Below are 22,879 nucleotides of genomic sequence, written 5' to 3'. Positions count from 1 at the left end.
CCATCAGGCTATCATCAGACTTCTCAACAAAAACCTTACAGGCCAGAAGAGAATGGCATGATATATTTAATGCAATGAAACAGAAGGGCCTTGAACCAAGAATACTGTATCCAGCATGATTATCATTTAAATAAGAAGGAGGGATTAAACAATTCCCATACAAGAAAAAGTTGAGGGAATTTGCCTCCCACAAACCACCAATACAGGGTATCTAGATGGGAATACTCCTAAAAAGAGCACAGAACAAAACATCCAATATATGAAGAAGGGAGGAGGAGGAATAAGAAGGGAGAGAAATAAAGAATCATCAGACAGTGTTTATAATAGCTCAATAAGCAAGTTAAGTTAGACAGTAAGATAGTAAAGAAGCTAACCTTGAACCTTTGGTAACCACAAACTTAAAGCCTGCAATGGCAATAAGTACATATCTTTCAATAATCACCCTAAATGTAAATGGACTGAATGCACCAATCAAAAGACATAGAGTAACAGAATGGATAAAAAAGCAAGACCCATCTATATGCTGCTTTCAAGAGACTCACCTCAAACCCAAAGACATGCACAGATTAAAAGTCAAGGGATGGAAAAAGATATTTCATGCAAACAACAGGGAGAAAAAAGCAGGTGTTGCAATACTAGTATCAGACAAAATAGACTTCAAAACAAAGAAAGTAGCAAGAGATAAAGAAGGACATTACATAATGATAAAGGGCTCAGTCCAACAAGAGGATATAACCATTATAAACATATATGCACCCAATACAGGAGCACCATCATATGTAAAACAAATGCTAACAGAATTTAAGGAGGAAATAGAATGCAATGCATTCATTTTAGGAGACTTCAACTCTCAACTCACTCCAAAGGGCAGACCCACCAGACAGAAAATAAGTAAGGACACAGAGGCACTGAACAACGCACTAGAACAGATGGACCTAATAGACATCTATTGAACTCTACACCCAAAAACAACAGGATACACATTCTTCTCAAGTGCACATGGAACATTCTCCAGAATAGACCACATACTAGCCCACAAAAAGAGCCTCGGTAAATTCCAAAAGATTGAAATCCTACCAACCAACTTTTCAGACCACAAAGGTATAAAAGTAGAAATAAATAGTACAAAGGAAGGAAAAAGGCTCACAAACACATGGAGGCTTAACAACATGCTCCTAAATAATCAATGGATCAATGACCAAATTAAAATGGAGATACTGCAATATATGGAAACAAATGACAACAGCAACACAAAGCCCCAACTACTGTGGGACGCAGCAAAATCAGTCTTAAGAGGAAAGTACATAGCAATCCAGGCATATTTAAAGAAGGAAGAACAATCCCAAATGAATAGTCTAATGTCACAATTATTGAAATTGGAAAAAGAAGAACAAATGAGGCCTAAGGTCAGCAGAAGGAGGGACATAATAAAGATCAGAGAAGAAATAAAATTGAGAAGAATAAAACAATAGCAAAAATCAAAGAAACCAAGAGCTGGTTCTTCGAGAGAATAAACAAAATAGATAAGCCTCTAGGCAGAATTATTAAGAGAAAAAGAGAATCAACACACATCAACAGAATCAGAAACGAGAAAGGAAAAATCACAACAGCCCCACAGAAATACAAAGAATTATTAGAGAATACTATGAAAACCTAAATGCTAACAAGCTGGAAAATCTAGGAGAAATGGACAACTTCCTAGAAAAATACAACCTTCTAAGACTGACCCAGAAAGAAACAGAAACTCTAAACAGACCAATACCAGCAATGAAATTGTAGCGATGATCAAAAAACTACCCAAGAACAAAACCCCCAGGCCAGATGGATTTACCTCGGAATTTTATCAGACATACAGGGAAGACATAATACCCATTCTCCTTAAAGTTTTCCAAAAAATAGAGGAGAAGGGGATACTCCCAAACTCATTCTATGAAGCTAACATCACCCTAATACCAAAACCAGGCAAAGACCCCACCAAAAAAGAAAACTACAGACCAATATCCCTGATGAACGTAGATGCAAAAATACTCAACAAAATATTAGCAAACCGATCATACACCATGACCAAGTGGGATTCATCCCATGGATGCAAGGATGGTACAACATTCGAAAATCCATCAACATCATCCACCACGTCAACAAAAAGAAGGACAAAAACCATATCATCATCTCTATAGATGCTGAAAAAGGATTTGACAAAATTCAACATCCACTCATGATAAAAACTCTCAACACAATGGGTATAGAGGGCAAGTACCTCAGTATAATAAAGGCCATATATGAGAAATCCACAGCCAACATCATAATGAAAAGCGAGAAGCTGAAAGCTTTTCCTCTGAGATCGGGAACAAGACAGGGATGCCCACTCTCCCCACTGTTATTCAACATAGTACTGGAGGTCCTAGCCATGGCAATTAGACAAAACAAAGAAATACAAGAAGTGCAGATTGGTAAAGAAGAAGTTAAACTGTCACTATTTGCAGATGACATGATATTGTACATAAAAAACTCTAACAACTCCACTCCAAAACTACTAGAACTAATATCTGAATTCAGCAAAGTTGCAGGATACAAAATTAACATACAGAAATCTGAGGCTTTCCTATACACTAACAATGAACTAATAGAAAGAGAAATCAGGAAAACAATTCCATTCACAATTGCATCAAGAAGAATAAAATATCTAGGAATAAACCTAACCAAGGAAGTGAAAGACCTATACCCTGAAAACTATAAGACACTCTTAAGAGAAATTAAAGAGGTCACTAACAACTGGAAACTCATCCTATGCTCCTGGCTAGGAAGAATTAGTATTGTCAAAATGGCCATCCTGCCCAAAACAATATACAAATTCAATGCAATCCCTATCAAATTACCAACAACATTCTTCAATGAACTGGAACAAATAGTTCAAAACTTCATATGGAAACACCAAAGACCCTGAATAGCGAAAGCAATCCTGAGAAGGAAGAATAAAGTAGGGGGGGATCTCGCTCCCCAACTTCAAGCTCTACTACAAAGCCACAGTAATCAAGACAATTTGGTACTGGCACAAGAACAGAGCCACAGACCAATGGACCAGAATAGAGACTCCAAACATTAACCCAAACATATATGGTCAACTAATATTCGAGAAAGGAGCCATGGACATACAATGGGGAAATGACAGTCTCTTCAACAGATGGTGCTGGCAAAACTGGACAGCTACATGTAAGAGAATGAAACTGGATCACTGTCTAACCCCATTCAGAAAAGTAAATTCGAAATGGATGAAAGACTTGAACGTAAGTCATGAAACCATAAAACTATTAGAAAAAAACATAGGCAAAAATCTCTTAGACATAAACATGAGTGACCTCTTCTTGAACATATCTCCCTGGGCAAGTGAAAAAAAGCAAAAATGAACAGGTGGGACTATATCAAGCAGAAAAGCTTCTGTACAGCAAAGGACACCACCAATTGGGCAAGTGAAAAAAAGCAAAAATGAACAGGTGGGACTATATCAAGCAGAAAAGCTTCTGTACAGCAAAGGACACCACCAATAGAACAAAAAGGTATTCTACAGTATGGGAGAATATATTCATAAATGACAGATCCAATAAAGGGTTGACATCCAAAATATATAAAGAGCTCATGCACCTCAACAAACAAAAAGCAAATAATCCAATTAAAAAATGGGCAGTGGAGCTGAATAGACAGTTCTCTAAAAAAGAAATTCAGATGGCCAACAGACACATGAAAAAATGCTTCACATCGCTTGTCATCAGAGAAATGCAAATTAAAACCAGAATGAGATATCACCTCACACCAGTAAGGATAGCTACCATCCAAAAGACAAACAACAACAAATGTTGGCAAGGTTGTGGAGAAAGGGGATCCCTCCTACACTGCTGGTGGGAATGTAAATTAGTTCACCCATTGTGGAAAGCAGTATGGAGGTTCCTCAAAATGCTCAAAATAGAAATATCATTTGACCCAGGAATTCCACTTCTAGGAATGTACCCTAAGAATGCAGCACTCCAGTTTGAAAAAGACAGATGCACCCCTATGTGTATCAATGCACTATTTACAATAGCCAAGATATGGAAGAAACCTAAATGTCCATCAGCAGATGAATGGATAAAGAAGATGTGGTACATATTACACAATGGAATATTACTCAGCTATAAGAAAAAAACAGATCCTACCATTTGCAACAACATGGATGGAGCTAGAGGGTATTATGCTCAGTGAAATAAGCCAGGTGGAGAAAGACAAGTACCAAATGATTTCACTCATATGTGGAGTATAAGAAACAAGGAAAACTGAAGGAACAACACAGCAGCAGAATCACAGAACCCAAGAATGGACTAACAGTTACCAAAGGGAAAGGGACTGGGGAGGATGGGCGGGAAGGGAGGGATAAGGGCAGGGAAAAAGAAAGGGGGCATTACAGTTAGCATGTATAGTGCATGGGAGGCACAGGGAGGGCTGTGCAACACAGAGAAGACAAGTAGTGATTTTACAGCATCATACTACGCTGATGGACAGTGACTGTGAAGGGGTATGTGGGAGGGACTTGGTGAAGGGAGGAGCCTAGTAAACATAATGTCTTTCATGTAATTGTAGATTAATGATACCAAAATAAAAAAATGGCAAAGATCAAAGATAAGGACAAACTATTAAAAGCAGCCAGAGAGAGAAAAAAGATCACATACAAACGAAAATGCATCAGACTGTCATCAGACTTCTCAACAGAAACCTTACAGGACAGAAGGGAGTGGCATGATATATTTAATCTAATGAAGCAGAAGGGCTTTGAATGAAGAGAACTCTAACCAGCAAGATTATCATTTAAATTTGAAGGAGGGATGAAACAGTTTCCAGATAAGCAAAAGCTGAGAGAATTTACCTTCCACAAACTGTCTCTATAGTGTATTTTGGAGGAACTGCTATAGATGGAAGTATCCCTAAGGCTAAATAGCTGTCACCAGAAGAAATAAAACTATAGTTAAGGCAGTAGACCAATTAATTACTAAGCAGATGCAAAATTAAATCAAATACCCCCAAAGTCAGTCAAGGGATAGACAAAGAGTACAGAATATGATACCTAATATATAAAGAATGGAGGAGAAATAAAACCTTTAGATTGTGTTTGTAACAGTATAGTAACTGAGTTAAGTTAAACTGGTAGAGAGTAAGGAAGTTACCCTTGAACCTTTGGTAACCACGAATCTAAAGCCTGCAATGGCAATAAGTACATACCTATCTATAATCACTCTAAATGTAAATGGTCTAAATGTACCAATCAAAAGACACAGAGTCACTGAATAGATAAAAAAATACAAGACCCCTCTATATGCTGCCTACAAGAGACTCACTTCAAACCCAAAGACATACACAGTCTAAAACTGAAGGTATGGAAAAAGATATTTCATGCAACCAATAGGGAGAAAAAGCAGGAGATGCAGTACTTGTATCAGGCAAAACAGACTTCAAAACAATGAAAGTAACAAGAAACACAGAAGGACATTACATAATGATAAAGGTCTCAGTCCAACAAGAGGATATTACCATTATAAATATCTATGCACGCAACACAGGAGAACCTACATATGTGAAGCAAATACTAACAGAATTAAAGGGGGAAATAGACAGCAGTGCATTCATTTTAGGAAACTTCAACACACCACTCACTCCAAAGGACAGATCAACCAGACAGAAAATGAGTAAGGAGACAGAGGCACTGAACAACACATTAGAACAGATGGACCTAACAGACACTTCAGAACACTCTACCCAAAAGCAGCAGGATACACATTCTTCTCAAGTGCACATGGAATATTTTAAAGAATAGATCATATACTATGCCACAAAAAGAGCCTCAGTAAACTCAAAAAGATCGAAATTGTACCAACCAGCTTCTCAGACCACAAAGGTATGAAACTAGAATTATGCAAAGAAAATGAAAAACCCCACAAACACATGGAGGCTTAACAACATGCTCCTAAATAACCAATGGATCAATGACCAAATAAAAAAGAGATAAGTCAATATATGGAGACAAATGACAACAATAATTTAGCACTGCAAAATCTGTGGGATGCAGCAAAGGCTGTGCTAAGAGGGAAGTATTTTCTACTAGGAGGGAAGTATATTGCAATACAGGCGTACCTCAGGAAAGAAGAACAATCCCATATGAACAGTCTAAATTCACAATTAACAAAACTAGGAAAAGAAAAACAAATGAGGCCCAAAGTCAGTAGAAGGAAGGACATAATAAAGATTAGAGCAGAAATAAATAAAATCAAGAAGAATAAAACAATAGAAAGAATTAATGAAAGTAGGAGCTGATTCTTTGAGAAAATAAACAAAATAGATAAACTCCTAGCCAGACAGACCAAGAAAAAAAGAGAGTCTGCACGCATAAACAGAATCAGAAATGAGAAAGGAAAAATCATGATGGACACCACATAAATATAAAGAATTACTAAAGAATCCTATGAAAAATTATATGCTAACAAACTGGATAACCTAGAAGAAATGGACAACTTCCTAGAAAAATATAATCTTCCAAGGCTGACCCAGAAAGAAACAAAATCTGAACAGACCAATTACCAAAAAGGAAACTGAATTGGTAATCAAAAAACTACATAAGAACAAAACTCCTGGACCAGATGGCTTCACTGCTGAATTTTATCAAACATTTAGTGAAGACCTCCTCCTTCTTAAAGTTTGCCAAAAAGTAGAAGAGGAGGGAACACATCCAAACTCATTCTATGAGGCCAGCATCACTCTAATACCAAAACCAGGCAAAGATACCACAAAAAAAGAAAATTAGAGACCAATATCCCTGATGAACATAGACACAAAAATACTCAACAAAATATGAGCAAACTGAATTAAAAAATACATCAAAAAGATCATCCGTCATGACCATGTATGATTTATTCTGGGGATGCAAGGATGGTAAAATAGTAGAAAATCATCAACATCACCCCACATCAACAAAAAAGAAGGACAAAAACCACAGGATCATCTCCATAGATCCCGAAAAAGCATTCAACAAAATTTAACATCCATTCATGATAAAAACTCACAATAAAATGGGTATACAGGGCAAGTACCTCAACATAATAAAGGCCATATATGACCAACCCACAGCCAACATCATACTTAACAGCAAGAAGCTGAAAGCCTTTCCTTTAAGATTAGGAACAAGATAAGGATGCCCACTCTCTCCACTTTTATTCAGCACAGTTCTGGAGTTCCTAGCCACAGCAATCAGACAACATAAAGAAATAAAAGGCATCCAGATTGGTAAAGAACAAGTCAAACTGTCACTGTTTGCAGATGACATGATAGTGTACATAAAAAACCCTAAAGAATCCACTCCAAAACTACTAAAGCTAATATCTGAATTCAGCAAAGTTGCAGGATACAAAATTAATACACAGAAATCTGTTGCATTCCTATACACTACTGATGAACTAGCAGAAAGGGAAACCAGGAAAACAATTCCATTCACAATTGCATCAAAAAGAATAAAATACCTAGGAATAAACCTAACCAAGGAAGTGAAAGACCTATACCCCAAAAACTACAAGACACTCTTAAGAGAAATTAAAGAGGACACTAATAAATGGAAATTCATCCCATGCTCTTGGGAAGGAATAATTAATATCATCAAAATGGCCATCTTGCATAAAGCAATATAAAGATTCAATGCAATCCCTATCAAAATACTGACAGCATTCTTCAATGAACCGGAACAAATATTTCTAAAATTTATATGGAACCACAAACGACCCCAAATTGCCAAGGCAATCCTGAGAAGGAAGAATAATGCTGGGGAAATTATGCTCCCTGACTTCAAGCTCTACTACAAAGCCACAGTAATCAAGACAATTTGGTACTGGCACAAGAACAGAGCCACAGACCAATGGAACAGACTAGACAGCCTAGATATAAACCCAAGCATATATGGTCAATTAATATATGATAAAGGAACCATGGACATACAATGGGAAAATGACAGCCTCTTCAACAACTGGTGTTGGCAAAACTGGACAGCTACATGCAAGAGAATGAAACTGGATTATTGTCTAACCCAATACACAAATGTAAACTTGAAATGAATCAAAGACCTGAATGTAAGTCAGGAAACCATAAAACTCTTAGAAGACAACATAGCCAAAAATCTCCTGAGTATAAACATGAGCAACTTTTTCCTGAATGCATCTCCTCAGGCAAGGGAAACAAAAATAAAAATAAACACCTAGGACTACCTCAACCTAAAAAGCTTCTGTACAGCAAAGGACACTATCAGCAGAACAAAAAGGCATCCTACAGTATGGGAGAATATATTTGTAAATGGCATATACTGACAAGGGGTTAACATCCAAAATAAATAAAGAACTCACATGCTTCAACAACCAAAAAGCAAATAACCCGATTAAAAAATGCGCGGAGGATATGAACAGACAATTCTCCAAAGAAGAAATTCAGATGGCCAACAGGCACATGAAAAGATGCTCCACATCACTAATTATCAGGGAAATGCAAATTAAAATCACAATGAGATATCACCTCACACCAGTTAGGATGGCCAACATCGAAAAGACTACAAACAACAAATGCTGATGAGAATGCAGAGAAAGGGAACCCTCCTACACTGCTGGTGGGAATGTAAGCTAGTTCAACCATTGTGGAAAGCAATATGGAGGTTCCTCAAAAAGTAAAAATAGAAATACCATTTGACCTGGGAATTCCACTCCTAGGAATTTACCCAAAGAACACAAGTTCTCAGATTCAAAAAGACATATAAGCCTCTATGTTCATTGCAGCACTATTTACAATAGCCAAGATATGGACGCAACCTAAAGTGTCCATCAGTAGATGAATGGATAAAGAAGATGTGGTACATATACACAATGGAATACTATTCAGCCATAAGAAAGAAACAAATCCTACCATTTGCAACAACATGGATGGAGCTAGAGGGTATTATGCTCAGTGAAATAAGTCAGGCAAAGAAAGACAAATACCAAATGGTTTCCCTCATTTGTGGAGTATAACAATGAAGCAAAACTGATGGAACAAAATAGCAGCAGACTCACAGACTCCAAGGAACTAGTGGTTACCAAAGGGGAGGGGTGGGGCAGGGTGGGTGGGGAGGGAGAGAGAAGAGGATTGTGGGGTATCATGATTGGTGCACACGGTATGTGGGGGGGTCACGGAGAAGACCATGTAGCTCAGAAAAGACAAATAGGGACTCTGTGGCATCTTAATACACTGATGAACAGTGACTGCAACAGGGCATTGTGGAGGAACTCGATAATATGGATGAATGTAGTAACCACATTGTTTTTCATGTAAAACCTTCATAAGAGTGTATATCAATAATACCTTAATAAAAAATTTTAATTACTAAAGGTCTGAGGAGGAAGAGAAAATGTCTAGGATGGGCAATTAGAATGAGGACATCTTCCCCCATCTGCTGTCATCCTGGCAAGAGGGGTATGAGAGGGTTGCTGGGGAGCACAGAGCTCAGGGGAAAGCCTGATTTCTATTAAACAGTGTTTCTCAGGGAGGACAGTCAAGGGGTGTTTGGGGGCATTTTTGATTGTTATAATAATTGGAGATCACTAGTGCCATTTAGTAGGCATGGAGCAGGGATGCTCAGTCTCTTGCAGTGCACAAAACAACTCCACAGAGCCAAGAGTACCACATCTCCTACAACTTTAGAATGTCCCAATAGACAATCATGTAGGTGGAAAACCTGTTCATTCATTCATTTATTCATTCAAGAAAAACTGACTGTGTGAGGGTATTATGTGCCAAGCACTCTTATAGGTAACAAAGATCCATCAGGGCACAAAAAAGATAAAAATCGCTGCCCTTCTGGAACTTACAATTGAGTAGAAGAGTCAGACAATAAACAACAGATATAATAAAGATGTAAATTATATACTATGTAAGAGGGTGAGGAGCACTATGGAAAACATAGAGCAGGGTACATGCTAGGGGTGAGCTGCAATTTTAAACAGGATAGTCAGGGTAAGCCTCATTGAGAAAGTGACATCTGAGTAATGGCCTGAAGTGAGGGCATGAGCCTTGTGGATATTTGGGAAGAAAGCAGTCTAGGTACAAAGATTGGTCCAGTACAAACCCCTGAGTTAGAAGTGTGTCTAATAAGTTCCAGTAGCAGAAAGATGGCCAGCATGGATAAAACAGAAGGTGCAAGTGGGGAGAGTGATAAGAGATCAGGTCAGAAAGGTTATGGGGCCCATTCATGGATTTTAATATATACTGACTTTTCAAGAAACTCACCAAAACCATACAAATTGAGAGAAGATTGCACTTTATCTTGTTTAAAAATTTATGAAGAATTGTTCATCACCTAGGAAAACTGCATCACCATGGTTTCTGAGTCACCAGTCAACATGTGCAGTTGTCACACTCCCAGGTACAAGTATCATTATGTACAAGACCACTTCATTATGTCTTCCAATGGAATTCTATCCCAGCCTTTACATATTGAAATACATGTTGCTTTATTATAAATTGCTCTTCCTTTACTTCTCCCTTATATTACAATTAGGACATTATATTGGTTTGGAGGAAATTATGTGTGTAGATGGATTCTATTATTTATGCACTTCGTTTCAGAATAGTGAAGGGGGCACTTCAAAACATGCATTATAGAAATGGAGTGTTTGGTCCAAGGCAAGAAAACAAAGGACACTATTCAGAAACCAGGGTGAGAGTGGAGGGGATTTTGCTGATGACTGAGGTGAGTTCCAGAAGACCTGATCAGAGGATTTCAGGATGGGAACAGAAGAGAGGGTGTTCAGGGCTATATGAGAATGTAATTAGAAGACCCCTGTTTCTCTTACGGTGACCAACATGATATAGGGTAACAGGCTGATCCACTTTCTCATCTAACTTGCTCCCCACCCTAGGGGTCCCTGCCTGTTTAACACAGTGGGGTGGGGAACAAAGGGTTCTCCCCTCAGTGAGGCCAGAAGCAGCCCAAGGCCAGGCTCCATTTCTTTTACCCATAGAATGGTCCAGAGCCCCAAGGCTAAGCTCATAGGTCCTCTCAGGCTAAGCTCAGTGCTATAAACAATGCACCTCTAACATGTTTAGGGATAGGAAAGAGGCAGGTAGAGAAAAAAACAGTAACAGAGAAATACCAAAACACTAGAAAGAAGAAGCAATGGGGAGAGGGTCAGAGACAGGGAGAAAACGAAGCCAAAAACCAAAAGAGATAATATTCTTTTCAATCACGGTAGTCGTTTTTTATTGAAAATTTTCCAGGGGCCAGGTGTGGGCAAAGAAATGCACATATACGGTTTCAAGTGGAGATTATTAGACCCCCATTTGACAGGTGAGGAAACTGAGGCCCAGGTGGGTGAAGAAAATGGCTCAAGGTCTCATGGCTAATTTTAACTGGTAGGGTCAGGGTCCAGCTTTCTAGGTCTGAGCTCTCTAGTATGTCTCAGACAGAGAGACAGGCAGAAAGACAGACAGAAAGACGGAGATAAAGAAGGAGGGAGAATGAAAGGGAGACGGGGCAAAGGGGGGCGGTGGCGAGAGAGGGGAAACAAGCAGACAGGCATGCAGACGATCACCTAAGCTGCAGACCTGCACTTAACCGTTTTCCAAGAGACGGGAGTGGTGGTGGGTTGGGCGAGCATGGGCAGTGTGCTCTGCAGGGTACTCACCTAGTTGTCGGCTGGGTTCGCAGAGGAACTCGCCCTCACTTTGTGCCCTCACTTTGCTACCCGCAGGATCCTCCGCAGCCTGCAGACCTAGGGTTGAGAGGCCGCTCAAGTAAAAACTCGCCCAGGCCCCGCCCCTCACGCGCTCCGTCCCCGCCTTTACAGCGTCTCACCTGACACCTCCGACCGTGGGCGCCGCCGCTATCGCGCGCTTGAAGATTCGAGGGGCCGGCAGCTGGATCTCGTGCAAACAGGCCGCGTCACTCTTGTCGGTTCTAGTGCGAGCGGGGTCGCAGGCCTCCAGCGCTACTGACAGCTCCCGGGTTCCCTTTGGAGGAGTGCTCTCCTGCCTTCCCTGGGATTGGCTGGAGACGGAAACACTATTTTTTCTGCGCAGGCGGGGATCCGGACGGAAGAAAACTCCGCCCCTTTGGGGGTGTCTTTGATTGGTTTACAGGCCAAGCTCACTCTTTAATAGGATTGGCCAGGAGAGGAGGACTTGTCATTGTCCTTTGCCAAGCTATTTGACAGGGCTTCGGGAGGTTAGTTGGGAACACGCACGCACGAAGCTCAAAGTGAGGCCTTGTACAAGTCACTGAACAGTGGGAGCATCTTGACATCTTACTGTGCATAAGCCACCTTGTGGGGTAAGCCACCTTGCGTCACCTACCCTGCTAAGAGAAACGACTCTGCCCCCAATTTCCTTTAGCTTTACCCCCACATGCAGGGAATTCTGAGCCGGTTTCTCCCAAAGTGAGCATAGCTCCTTATTTCACCCATGGAGGATGGTTGTGGGGTTCTGGCCAGTCACCATCAGCCCTTACTACTTACTGACTCTCGCTAGAAGCCTCAGTTTAGCCATCTGTGAAACAGGAAGATTATTTAAAAATCTTCCCTAACTGTCGTTGTTAGGGTTAAATGAGAGAATATAAATTAATTGTCCAGAGCATAAATAGTCTCCTCTCCCAATTCTTGCCTTTCCCATTGTTCAGATCGAGGTAACTATGGCCCAGAAAGGCAAACTAATTGGTTTGAGGTCACACAGCAGTAACCAGCATAACACCCAGACTAAAACCCAGGCTTTTGTCCTCCAGGTGAAAGTGGTTTAATGAAGGAAGGAAAGCTAGGAAGGACATTCCTACTACCAGGGGCTCTTAATTTGGATTCACAGACCTCCAATCCAGTCTGGGAGGGGCCCGTGAATTTGGAGGAAAAAGTTTACATCTTTATTTTCACTCTCCTCTAATTGAAATTTAGCATTTTTCCAGTAAAGAATGTAACTAATTATAGTTGTAGTAGTATCTGTGATTCTGTCACCAATAGAAGTCACAGCGATTTCCATATCATATTATAAATGTTGCATATCTCTCCAAATATCATGTAATCTCCTGTATTTTAAAATCATGATGTCATTAGACCCTCCATTAGATCTCATGATTTAATGGATTAACAAGAAGCACATATATTACTATAGCACATATTTGCTTTTTCCATATTTTAAGAACAATATTTCAATATCATCAGTTTCTTTTGTAACTTTAGGTATTTTACTTTATGCATTTAAAAGACAATCGTTTTCCAAGGAAAAGTCCAAAGGCTTCACCAGATCACCCACAATGTCCATGGCACAAAAAATTGTTAAGAACACTTGTCTTAAACTCTGGGCTCCAGGAAGACAAAGACTTGGCTTATCGTGTCTCCTTGTTGTATCCCTATCACCCAGTTTAGTATCAGGCACACAGTAGGTGCTCAATAAGTGTTTAATGAATGAACAATAGGATTACTCCCAACCATCTTCCACACTTCCACCACATTATGATGCCATCTGAGAGAGCCAGTGCCATCCCTTTTGGCCATGAAGAAGAAAGGATATTCCTGAATCTAGTTTTGTCCCTGCCAATCTGCTTTTGTTCACCGAAGAGGATGGCATTTTAAAGGTCTGGCTCCAGGAGATCCTGGGATACTCACCCCCAGGATCAGGGCCTTCTGCTGCAGAGGAGTATAGTAGGCTGTGAAGGATACAGAGACAAGTAATTTCAGCATGGGAACAGGCCCTGAGTCAGACTCATCTTCCTGGTCTTCTGGTTTCTGTTTAGGGGCCTAGAAAATGGGGTCCATCTTCTCTGGTTCAGCAAAGACTGTATTTTGGAGTTGGATGTGACTTAAAGACCTTCTGGAACAGCCCTCCCTGGAGAACACTCTTTTTGTGATTTTCCTTTTCTAAACCCATAATTCCAGTCTATTCATGAGAAAAACATCAGACAAATCCCAGTTGAGGGACATTCTACAAAATACCTGACCTGTACTCCTCAAATGTTAATGACTCTGGGTCATCAAAAACAAGGCAACTCTGAGGAACAAGTCATAGCCAAGAGGAGCCCATGGAGACATGACAACTAAATGTATTGTGGTATTCTGGATGGCATCCTGGAACAGAAAAGGGCATTAGGTAAAAACTAAGGAAATCTGAGTAACATGATGTAATTTAAGATGTTAATAAGGAAAACTAATGTAATGTTAATAGGGGAAACTGACTATGGGATATAGAGTATTCTCTGTATTATCTTCACAATAATTCTGTAAATCAAAGCTTCTAAAATAACATTTATTTTTAAAAACCTACTATATCTACCCCATCATGCCACTCTCACCTGAGGTACAGAGTCAACTTCCCTCACTGCTCTCCCTCCCTCCAACTCACTCTCCTGGCAGCCAGCAGAGGGCATTCTCTAAAACGCAAATCTGATCTTACCTGAAGCCTTCCAGCAAAATATGGGCGTTGGATGGAAAGTTCGAGAGGTATATTGCAGAAGACAGACCTGGTATTTGTATACATTACCATTATGATACAGAAAGAATCCAGGAGGTATTTCTTGGATCCCTTGAAATAACGTTACTGTATCCAAAATTTTAAACAACTTGGCTTTTCCAAGGTCTTCCAGCTAGTCAGCCCTTCAGACGCCCAACCACTCGCCACCTGCCCCCCTCCGCCCATCACACGGCCACATAGTAATTTCCATTTGCTTTCCCCTTTTCTCTATGCAAACTCCTCGGCCTGAGCCATCTTTTCTTGACTTCTCTCCCCAGACTAGTTGCAGGGATCCTGCGCCCCCTTCCCTGAAACGAGAGAGCACTCCTGCATTATTGGATTGTGATGGACCAATCGACAAATTTTTTTCTACTACGAGCAAGCGAGAATAGATTCCTCTGGCTCCTCCACGGCCAGCTCGCAGTAGGCCTGAGGAAAGGTTTGGCGCACAATGAATAACAAGAAGAATCTCTGAATATATGGATGTTCCAGGTCGCAGTGCACTTCTGCGCGCATGCGCGAGAAGTGAAGGCGTGGGAAGCCGTTCGCTACCTGGCTGGATCCACTGCAGCCAGAGGGAGAGGGAGGGGCTTCCTCAGCTTCGCCCTGCCATTGGCCAGGAGGGTCCGCATTGGCCTGACGCAACACCTCTGCAGCCCCGCGGAGCTCACCCCCAGCCAGCCAAACCGCCCCCCGAACCCCGCGGGCCCCCGCACCCACCATCTTGCAGGCCAATACGTAGATCAGGAGGGTACATGCTGGCCTGTGGGAAAGGAGACTGGCTGCTGAGGACAGCGCACCGGAACAAAAGACTCGAAGCAGCACTTTGAATTTGCTCAGAACTTTATTAGGATTACCAGGGTTCACAGGGAACAAGGCGGGGCTTCTGGGGGAGGGGTAAAGGTATACCGCACTGACGAACCGGCTTGCATAGACACCGAGGCGGGCTGGCGGGCACAGCGGAGAAAGGCGAGGAATGGAAGGGAAAGAGAGAGACTTGGGAGAACAGGGTGGCAGCAGAGCCCCACAAGGCCACAGCGACCCTCCCCGCTTCGGGATCAAGGGTGTCCACTCCAAACTGCACGAGGAGGGGGATAGAGGGGCCCTGACCAAGGCATCACAATAAATACGTTTAGCAGCACACAGAAGCCTGCAGGGGAGGAGCGCCAAAAGGAAGGGCCAACCCCCCTTTCCCTCCCCCCCAAAATAAGAACTCTGCAATTACCAAACCATAAAAATAAACTTTAAACCCGTGTACGAAGTCGGTAACCCCCCAGAAGTGCAATGTGGGGCCGCGTGGCCGTAGCTGAGGGAGAGGGCCAATGGGGCATGGGGAGGGGAATACGGAGAAGCTGCCCCCAAAAGGGTAAGAGATTTACCCGGTTTTGCCCCTCTTCCCCGGGTTGGCCCAAACGTTTTGGACCTGAAGCACCTCCTCCATGTCGGAGTCTTCAGTGTCTTCCTCTCCTTCCGAGTCGTCTTCTATTCCTTCCTCTTCCTCGCTTCCTTCCTCATCACTGTCCTCACCTTGCTCACTGCCTGCACATCAGTGAAAAATGGAGAAGGATGGTTAGATGGGCAGGTAGATACCAGTCTTTGCTGGGAACAGAGCCCATAGCCAGGGCTTTTGGGGCCTGGGACCCCTCCCCAAGCATCAGGTAGAGGGGTGTATGTGTATGTGTGTGTTCTGTGTGGGTGTGGTGTGTGCGTGTGTGCTCTGTGTGTACACTCAAGCAAGCCCAGAGAGTGAGGGGTAAAGGGAGGGTAACAGGAAGGCAGGGTGGGCTCCCTGACTCTATCCTCTCAAAATCCATACATCTCTGAAGGTAGCTTTTTCTCTCATTGTATGCCTCAATGTGTCGCTTCCCGAGCTCGGACCTCAGCTGAATAAACCTTCTGTTCATCTGGAGGCAGCTCCCTCTCTCCTTCCCAGTTTGTTCCCAATCAGCCCCAGTCTATCTTCTGTAGCCCAATTCCCAACCCCCACTCCCACCCTAGGGCTGGGCAGATAGTTCTGCCTCCCTTCTCTGAAAGAGCTGCCATCTGTGGGAGGAAATGGGACCAGTAACTCCCTCAGTTTCCCTACTCTACCTGAAAATAGGTCCAGGTGGAGTCTATTCACACATTCAGTGCCTCCTTCCTTCATGTTCTGCTTCTGCCTCAATGGAAGTTTCCCAGGGACTCCATGGCCAAAACCCCCATTAGTGGTTGGTCTTCCTGCTCCTTCCACATCCCCCAAAGGCCTGCCTCTCCTTTGTCCACCCGCCCACAGGCCTCTCCCTTGTCTGTCCTCTGCCATCTCCTGTCTAGCCAAGGTTTGGCTCTATTATCATATCTCCTGCTCATTCCTCCCAACCCCAACTGCAATCTGGTTCTGCCCCTGCCAATCCATCAGAAGACTCTTGCCAAGGTCATAGATGATCTATTTGGCCCCACATCCAATGGACACATCCCAGTCCTCATTTTATTTGTCTTTTCAGCAGCACTGGACACTGCTGACAATCCCCTCCTTCTTAGAACATTCCACGACCTGGTTCTCCTCCTAACTTACCCTCTCACAGCCTTAGTTTCCTCATCTATAAAATGGAGTTAACAGTACCTACCTCGTAAGAGTTGCTGTGAAGATTAAATGAGTTAAACCAAGTAAATCACTTAGAATGGTGCTTGGCACATTGTAAATGCTTCATTGTTAATTGGACCCAATGAAGGTTAATTGGACCCAGAATCCAGGGCTAGCATTCTGCTCTGACTTGTTACCCTACTCCACCCCACTTTTTTTAAAAATAACTTCTGACTTCCCAGACAAATAATCAAACCACCTGCCTCTGGGCCACCTGTACCTTATGTCCAACAAAGCCTTTCAATTCCCCATCTTCCTCCCTGCATCCCATCAATCCCACCACTACCATGTTCCCCATACCAGGAAATGGTACCTCCTTTCACCAGTCATCCAGGCAAAAACCAAACCTGGTAATCACCTTATATACTGCCTTTCCCCTTAAACCTCCAACCCTTCCTCAGCATTTCCCAAAACACATTCTTTGGTGAGCAGTGAACAATGGCTTTTGTGGCCAAGAAGATCAGGAAATGCTGGGTTCCACACAATTTAAAGAGATTCCTTACAGCAGGACATCTTAGAACCTTTAAGGTGCTCACATACATGTGACTCTACATGGGGATATTATGGCATGTGGTAATGCCTCAACATATTTGACCACTGAACCTTTCTATGAGAAACAGCTTTCAGAACTGGTGAAGGGTCCTCAGAAGATAGTTTGGAGAACCCTGACCATTGTACTATGCATTTTCACTCTTTCATGAGAATGTCCCTAATGCTCCTTAATAAGAATGCAGCCTCCAATTCAAATGTCACCTCTTTTTCCTAGTTCTCCCCTTCCCCATTCTTCAGGGAGAATTAGCTGCTCCCTTTGAGCTCACAGAGTACATTGTTTTCACTCCCAGCTCCCTCAAACAAGCCTGGGAGTTCCCAGAAGGCCAGTGCTGGGTACAGAGTGCTGAATTGCAATGTGTTTGCCACTTTTCTCCCCCTCTCTGTGTGAACCTGCCCATTGTAGTTTTCTACCCACTGTCTCCTATCTCTTCTCTCTTCTTCGTCTTTTGCTCTGTTACAACCTTATCTACCCAAAACAACACAAACATTTGTTTCTTTGTTCTGTTAAATTTGTAAGTTGTGTTCCCTGGCCTTGTTTAAAAAGTTGCAGAGAATGTTCTTTTCTTTTCTCCACAAGAACAGATTGTGCTCATGCCTGGACACCCTGCCTGACCCTGGCCTGCTTTTCTGAGAGAAGAGAAAGACAAGAGGGGGTCTCGCTCACCTTCCTCACTGACCTCCTCCTTTTCTTCTTCCACTGATGAGGATTCTTCTTCGGATATGTTCTCTACCTCATCCTCATAGTCGTCCTGGTTGTTGCTGTTATCCTGATCCTTGTCAGGGTCTTCAATGACATTTTCATAGTCTTCAATGTCTCCATCATCATCATCGCTGCCTTCATTGTCACCTTCATTGCCGTCATCATCACTGCCCTCGTTGTCTCCTTCATTGTCACTGTCACTGCTGTCCTGGTCGTTGTCATTACTGCCACGGTGGCCACCTTTGGGGTTCTCATCACCATCAGCATTCTCACCATTGTTGTCAGTGTTGTTGTCTTCAGGGTTCTCACTGTTGGCTTCAGTGTTCTCCTTGCTGTCTTCAGGATTCTCAATGTTTTCATCAGCACTCTCATTATCAGTGGTTTCGTTGTCATCAGGGCTCTCATTGTCTGTGGTCTCAGTGAAGTCAGGGTTCTCACTGTCACAGAGGTTCTCATTGATGTCAGTTATCTCATTGTCAGTGGTCTCGAAGCAGTCGGTGGTCTCCATGAAGTCGGAGATCTTGATGTCATGAATGGTCTCATTGTCAGTGATACCATCACTGTCTGAGGTCTCGCTGATAATGTCTTCCATTAGGTGATAGTCATCAGAGTCTTCCATGATCACCACCTCATATTTGTCCCTGTTTTTACTGTGGGGAAACCTGGGTTGAGTATAGGGTTGGTGAGAGATGGTGTACACAGGGCAGACACTGAAAAGTGTTAAGTAAAAGGGGAGGAAGTACACTACAAGGGCTCCCAGGGATGAGGCTATGGTGGGGAGAGTCCCATTTCTGCCTGTCTGTGTAACCTCAGGCCAATCACACCCCATTTCTGGACATCATTCCCCATTTGTAAAACATACTAAACTGGATTTTATGATAAGTCCCTTTGGCTCTATAAATCCTGTGACACTAGCCTAGTCTTTGCCCCCACCTCTAACAAACCACCTCTCAGCCACCAATGCCCCATTACCTTTCTTCCTTGTCTTGCTTCCTTCTGTTTGCCCTGTAGCCCCCTTCTCCCATCATGTAGTAGCGCAGAGGGTTAACCCACAGGTCATTCTTGATAATCTGTTGAAAGAGAGGCAGGGGGAAGGGAGAACAGAGCTATGAGTACAAGCCCCAGAACCTACTCCCAATTCCCCAGGCACCCAAAGGCAAGCCTAGCAAGGCCTTCTCTGGCAGTTCTAGGAGGGGCCCCACCTCAGCAATCCTGTCGGCCTCTGGGAGGCTGTGGTTTGAAAACCAGCTGAAGAAGCTGCGGCTGGTGTCCTTGTTCCTGTGCCTGCTGGCCTGGGGTTCCTGGCCCCGGTGCCAGCGGATTGGGGTAGAGTGAGATACCAGCCGGCCTAAGGGGACAGGACGCTGTGAAGAGGGCACTGGGCATGGATAGATGGAGTGCTCATGGTTTTGCCCTGGGACTGCCTCTTACCCGAACGGTTGCGCTGGAACTCCTTGACAATCACCATGTTTGTGAAGTAGGGGTTTGTCTGGAAGTACAGCTTCATTTTGTAGCCCATGGAGATATGTCTGAGATCCTGTACCTGCTCAGGGTGGGGGTTATGGTGGAATTCCCACCACACAGTGGCCCCTCCCACCCAAGCCCCTCACCTCCAAAGACCAGATTCCTTGCCTGGTCCTAATGAAAAATAACTCTTTGGCCTGACCTGCAGATTGGTCAAGTAGCGGAAAATGTCCTCATCACGTTGGTTGATCAAGATTGAAATTTTGGGGTGGTTGAGGAACTGATGGAGGGAGCAGTTTAGGTCAAGGAGTGACTATTCAATGAGAGAAGGAGGGAAAGAAGGCCAGGCAGGGCAGAGCAAAAGAGAGGCTGGAGCAGAATTCCTTCTGTGTTCATGTGATGTATATCGAACAGGACCTATACTTTTATTACCACAATACTGTTTATGTGGTGAGAGCCTGTGTTTACGCAATGTCAAAACTCTGTATTATGTGGCCTTGCCACAGTTCCTATCTGCTATGTGTCTGGGTGCTGAGGATCTATGTCGATATGATGTTATGTTTCTGGGTGCTTGTTATGCTATGGGGGCTTGTGTTCACAAGACATTTCATGTCTGGGGACTGAAGGCTGGTGTCCAAGTGATGTTCTATCTGACTGCTGAGGGCCTTTAGTCACATGATGTATATTTGGGTGTTGGTCTGTGTTCACATGATGTGTGTCTGGGTCTAAGGGTTTGTGTCTTAAGTGATGCTGTGTCTGGGTGTTGAGAGCCAACAGTCACATGATGCTGTGTGTCTGTATGTTGAGGACCTGTGGCCACATAATAGCTTGTCTGGGTGCTGGGGGCCTGTGATAATTTGTATGAGAATACCAAGGAATCTGTACTCATATAATTCTGATAGAATGTTAAACCTGTGTTCCTAACATGTTTCATGTATATGTGTGCCCCCAGCAATGAGCTTACCACCAATAGTGAATGGAATTCTTCCTACTCTCCCCTTTCCTTCATTTAACTCCTTGCTCTCCATTACCAGGTACTCCTTCTTCTGGCCCTTCAGAGCTCCAGCCCTTTTCAAGTCCTCCTCTCTCCAGCCAGCATTGGGGTCTCCCTCCTATCTAAGCAGACCCCTAGGCTCACAGAGGCATTGTGACTTAGGTACCCTTTCTGGGTAATTTCTCTGCTGTGTGCCCTTCTCCTCTCTCTTCACTGTCTGAGTCCATTTATATTCTCTTTGCCCCCTCCTCCTCCACCTTCTGTGTGCCCCTCCCTCCACCTAATTTTGGTCCAATTTTTCCACTGTGTGCCCCTCTGCTACCCTACCCCTTTCCCCATCTGTGATCCCTTTTTTTTAATTTTATGTTTTGCTTCTCCTCTACCTGCTTTCTCATCTGTGGTCTAGTTTTTATGCTACATTTCTCCCTCCCCACTTCACAGTTTCTAGTCCAGCTTCTCTGATGTTTGGCCCACTCCTTCCATCCCTCCTCCACCAAACCGAGTCATTCTTCCAATAGGAGCCTGCCCCCACACCTTTTCACCCTGTCTGGCCCTCCCCCACCAACCCCCACTTTATGTCATGGGCTCTTGGCCCATGAGTATAGATGACAAGGATACTGCTTTGACCCAGAAGCCCGGGATATGCTGGATGATGAGGTCTCTGTGCTCCAGGAAGGGTCTTCGCATCTGGATGAACTTGCGCTTGAGACGGAGGAAAGCCTTGCCTGCCTTGATGTTCACCGCCTCCAGGTCCAGTTGAATGTTTTCCAGTGCCTGCAGGATGCACTCTATCTTCTCAGCATTCTTCTCTTTGCTGGCCTTCTTCATCTTCCTCTGCTTTCTCTTCCTCCTCCTCCTCCTCCTCCTCTTCCTCACACTTTCCTTTTCGTCCTCATCGTCATCTTCCACTATGATCACCGTCTCTTCCTTCCCCTCTGGACCAGCTAACCTCTGGTACCCCCACACCTCTGCGCTACAGGTTTCTAGGACCTTGTCTTCAACAAAGCTGCTGGGCTCCATCACCTGAAAGTCAATTTCCACGCCTCCGGAAGAGAGGCTTCCCCCTGAAGCCTCCGGAGAGAATGCTTCCAGGCTCTCCATAGGAGGGGGCTCCCCCCCGTACCCTGACTCGATCGTAGGCTCCCAGTCGGGGCTCCCAGAACCGAGGGTGAAGTACGCGCGGACCCCCCCCTCCTCCAGAATGACATAGGGGGGCGGCGGGGGCAGAGCGGGGCCCAGTCCCACCCCCCTCATGTCAGCCAACACCTGTGCCGCCTCGGTTTCCTCCTGGAGCCTCGGGCGCTGCTGGGGTGGAGGCAGGGGCAGTCGCAGGAGCGGCGGCGGCGGCGGCGGCGGATTGCGCTGAGGGGGCTCGGAGCTACTCAGGCGGCGGGCCTTAGCCGGAGGCCCCTCATCCGGACGGTCCATGGTGATCACGCTGACACAGCTCAGGGGATCCCGTTCGCCTCTTCGCTCTCAGCCGGGCCGCCACTGTCTGTGACACCTGAAGCAGAGCCACGGAGCCGCGGTGCCTCACGCGACCAGCTCTGCTCACAGCCTCGCTCTGGCGTTCCCTTCCACAGAGCCTGCCCCACTCCCTCCGCGCCAAGCGCCCAGGCCCCGCCCCCTCCCTGACGCAAAGGGCCCATTCTGCCTCGCCATTGGCTGCCAGCTGCCGCGGCCGCGACCGCACCCCCTCGACCTCTGCCGGCTCTCACGCAATCCGCTTGCCAACACCACACCTCATCACTTTCTGATTGGCTTCCTGCTCCGGACCCGCCAATCATCGGGCTCACTCCCCCAGCGATGAAAGGGAAAGTGCAGGACAATTGGCTGCGAGGAAAGCTAAGGGAAAGAAGCCCCTCTTACTCACCCTTCCAGCGTTTGAACCAATGGGAAAAGTACCAGTGGTTCCGAAGACCAAAAAACAAAACAAAAAAAACAAACGCAGGCCCTGAGCAGGATGTGCTCAAAGAAAATCGAGAGCCTCTCTATCGTTCTCCCTCTCCTCTCCCCTCCCTTTCGCAACTACGCA

General features: G+C 44.1%; 1 protein-coding gene and 1 long non-coding RNA gene across 7 annotated transcripts in view; both read right to left on the bottom strand.

The window, feature by feature from the left end:
- LOC118929164 (uncharacterized) overlaps positions 1-15,019 on the bottom strand; it is a 45,776-nt gene extending 30,757 nt beyond the window's left edge. For 3 of the 5 annotated variants that reach the window (XR_008995274.1, XR_008995275.1, XR_008995271.1), the window contains exons 1-2: positions 11,879-15,019; positions 11,709-11,795 (exon numbers count right to left, since the gene is read on the bottom strand). This is a non-coding gene — a long non-coding RNA (uncharacterized LOC118929164). The remainder of the gene's footprint in view (positions 1-11,708; positions 11,796-11,878) is intronic. The other 2 variants (XR_008995273.1, XR_008995272.1) reach the window with 2 other exon arrangements.
- A 320-nt stretch (positions 15,020-15,339) lies between these two features.
- Positions 15,340-22,452, bottom strand: TSPYL2 (TSPY like 2). Of its 2 annotated transcripts, none has more exons than XM_036919050.2 (7): positions 21,463-22,452; positions 20,053-20,130; positions 19,818-19,929; positions 19,589-19,734; positions 19,359-19,456; positions 18,351-19,048; positions 15,340-16,053 (listed from the first exon to the last, which is right to left on the bottom strand). In XM_036919050.2, the coding sequence occupies exons 1-7, from the start codon at positions 22,270-22,272 to the stop codon at positions 15,890-15,892; spliced, it is 2,106 nt and encodes a 701-aa protein (XP_036774945.2). In that variant the 5' UTR covers positions 22,273-22,452; the 3' UTR covers positions 15,340-15,889. The 2 variants fall into 2 exon arrangements, with proteins under 2 accessions (XP_036774945.2, XP_036774946.2); XM_036919051.2 differs by having other exon boundaries at positions 18,351-19,036.
- Between the last annotated feature and the right edge of the window lie 427 nt (positions 22,453-22,879).

The sequence above is a fragment of the Manis pentadactyla genome, chromosome X, assembly GCF_030020395.1.
Source record: "Manis pentadactyla isolate mManPen7 chromosome X, mManPen7.hap1, whole genome shotgun sequence".
Taxonomy (NCBI): Eukaryota; Metazoa; Chordata; class Mammalia; order Pholidota; family Manidae; genus Manis; species Manis pentadactyla.
Note: the sequence above shows the minus strand (reverse complement) of the source record. Positions and strands in the feature narration are given on the sequence as shown.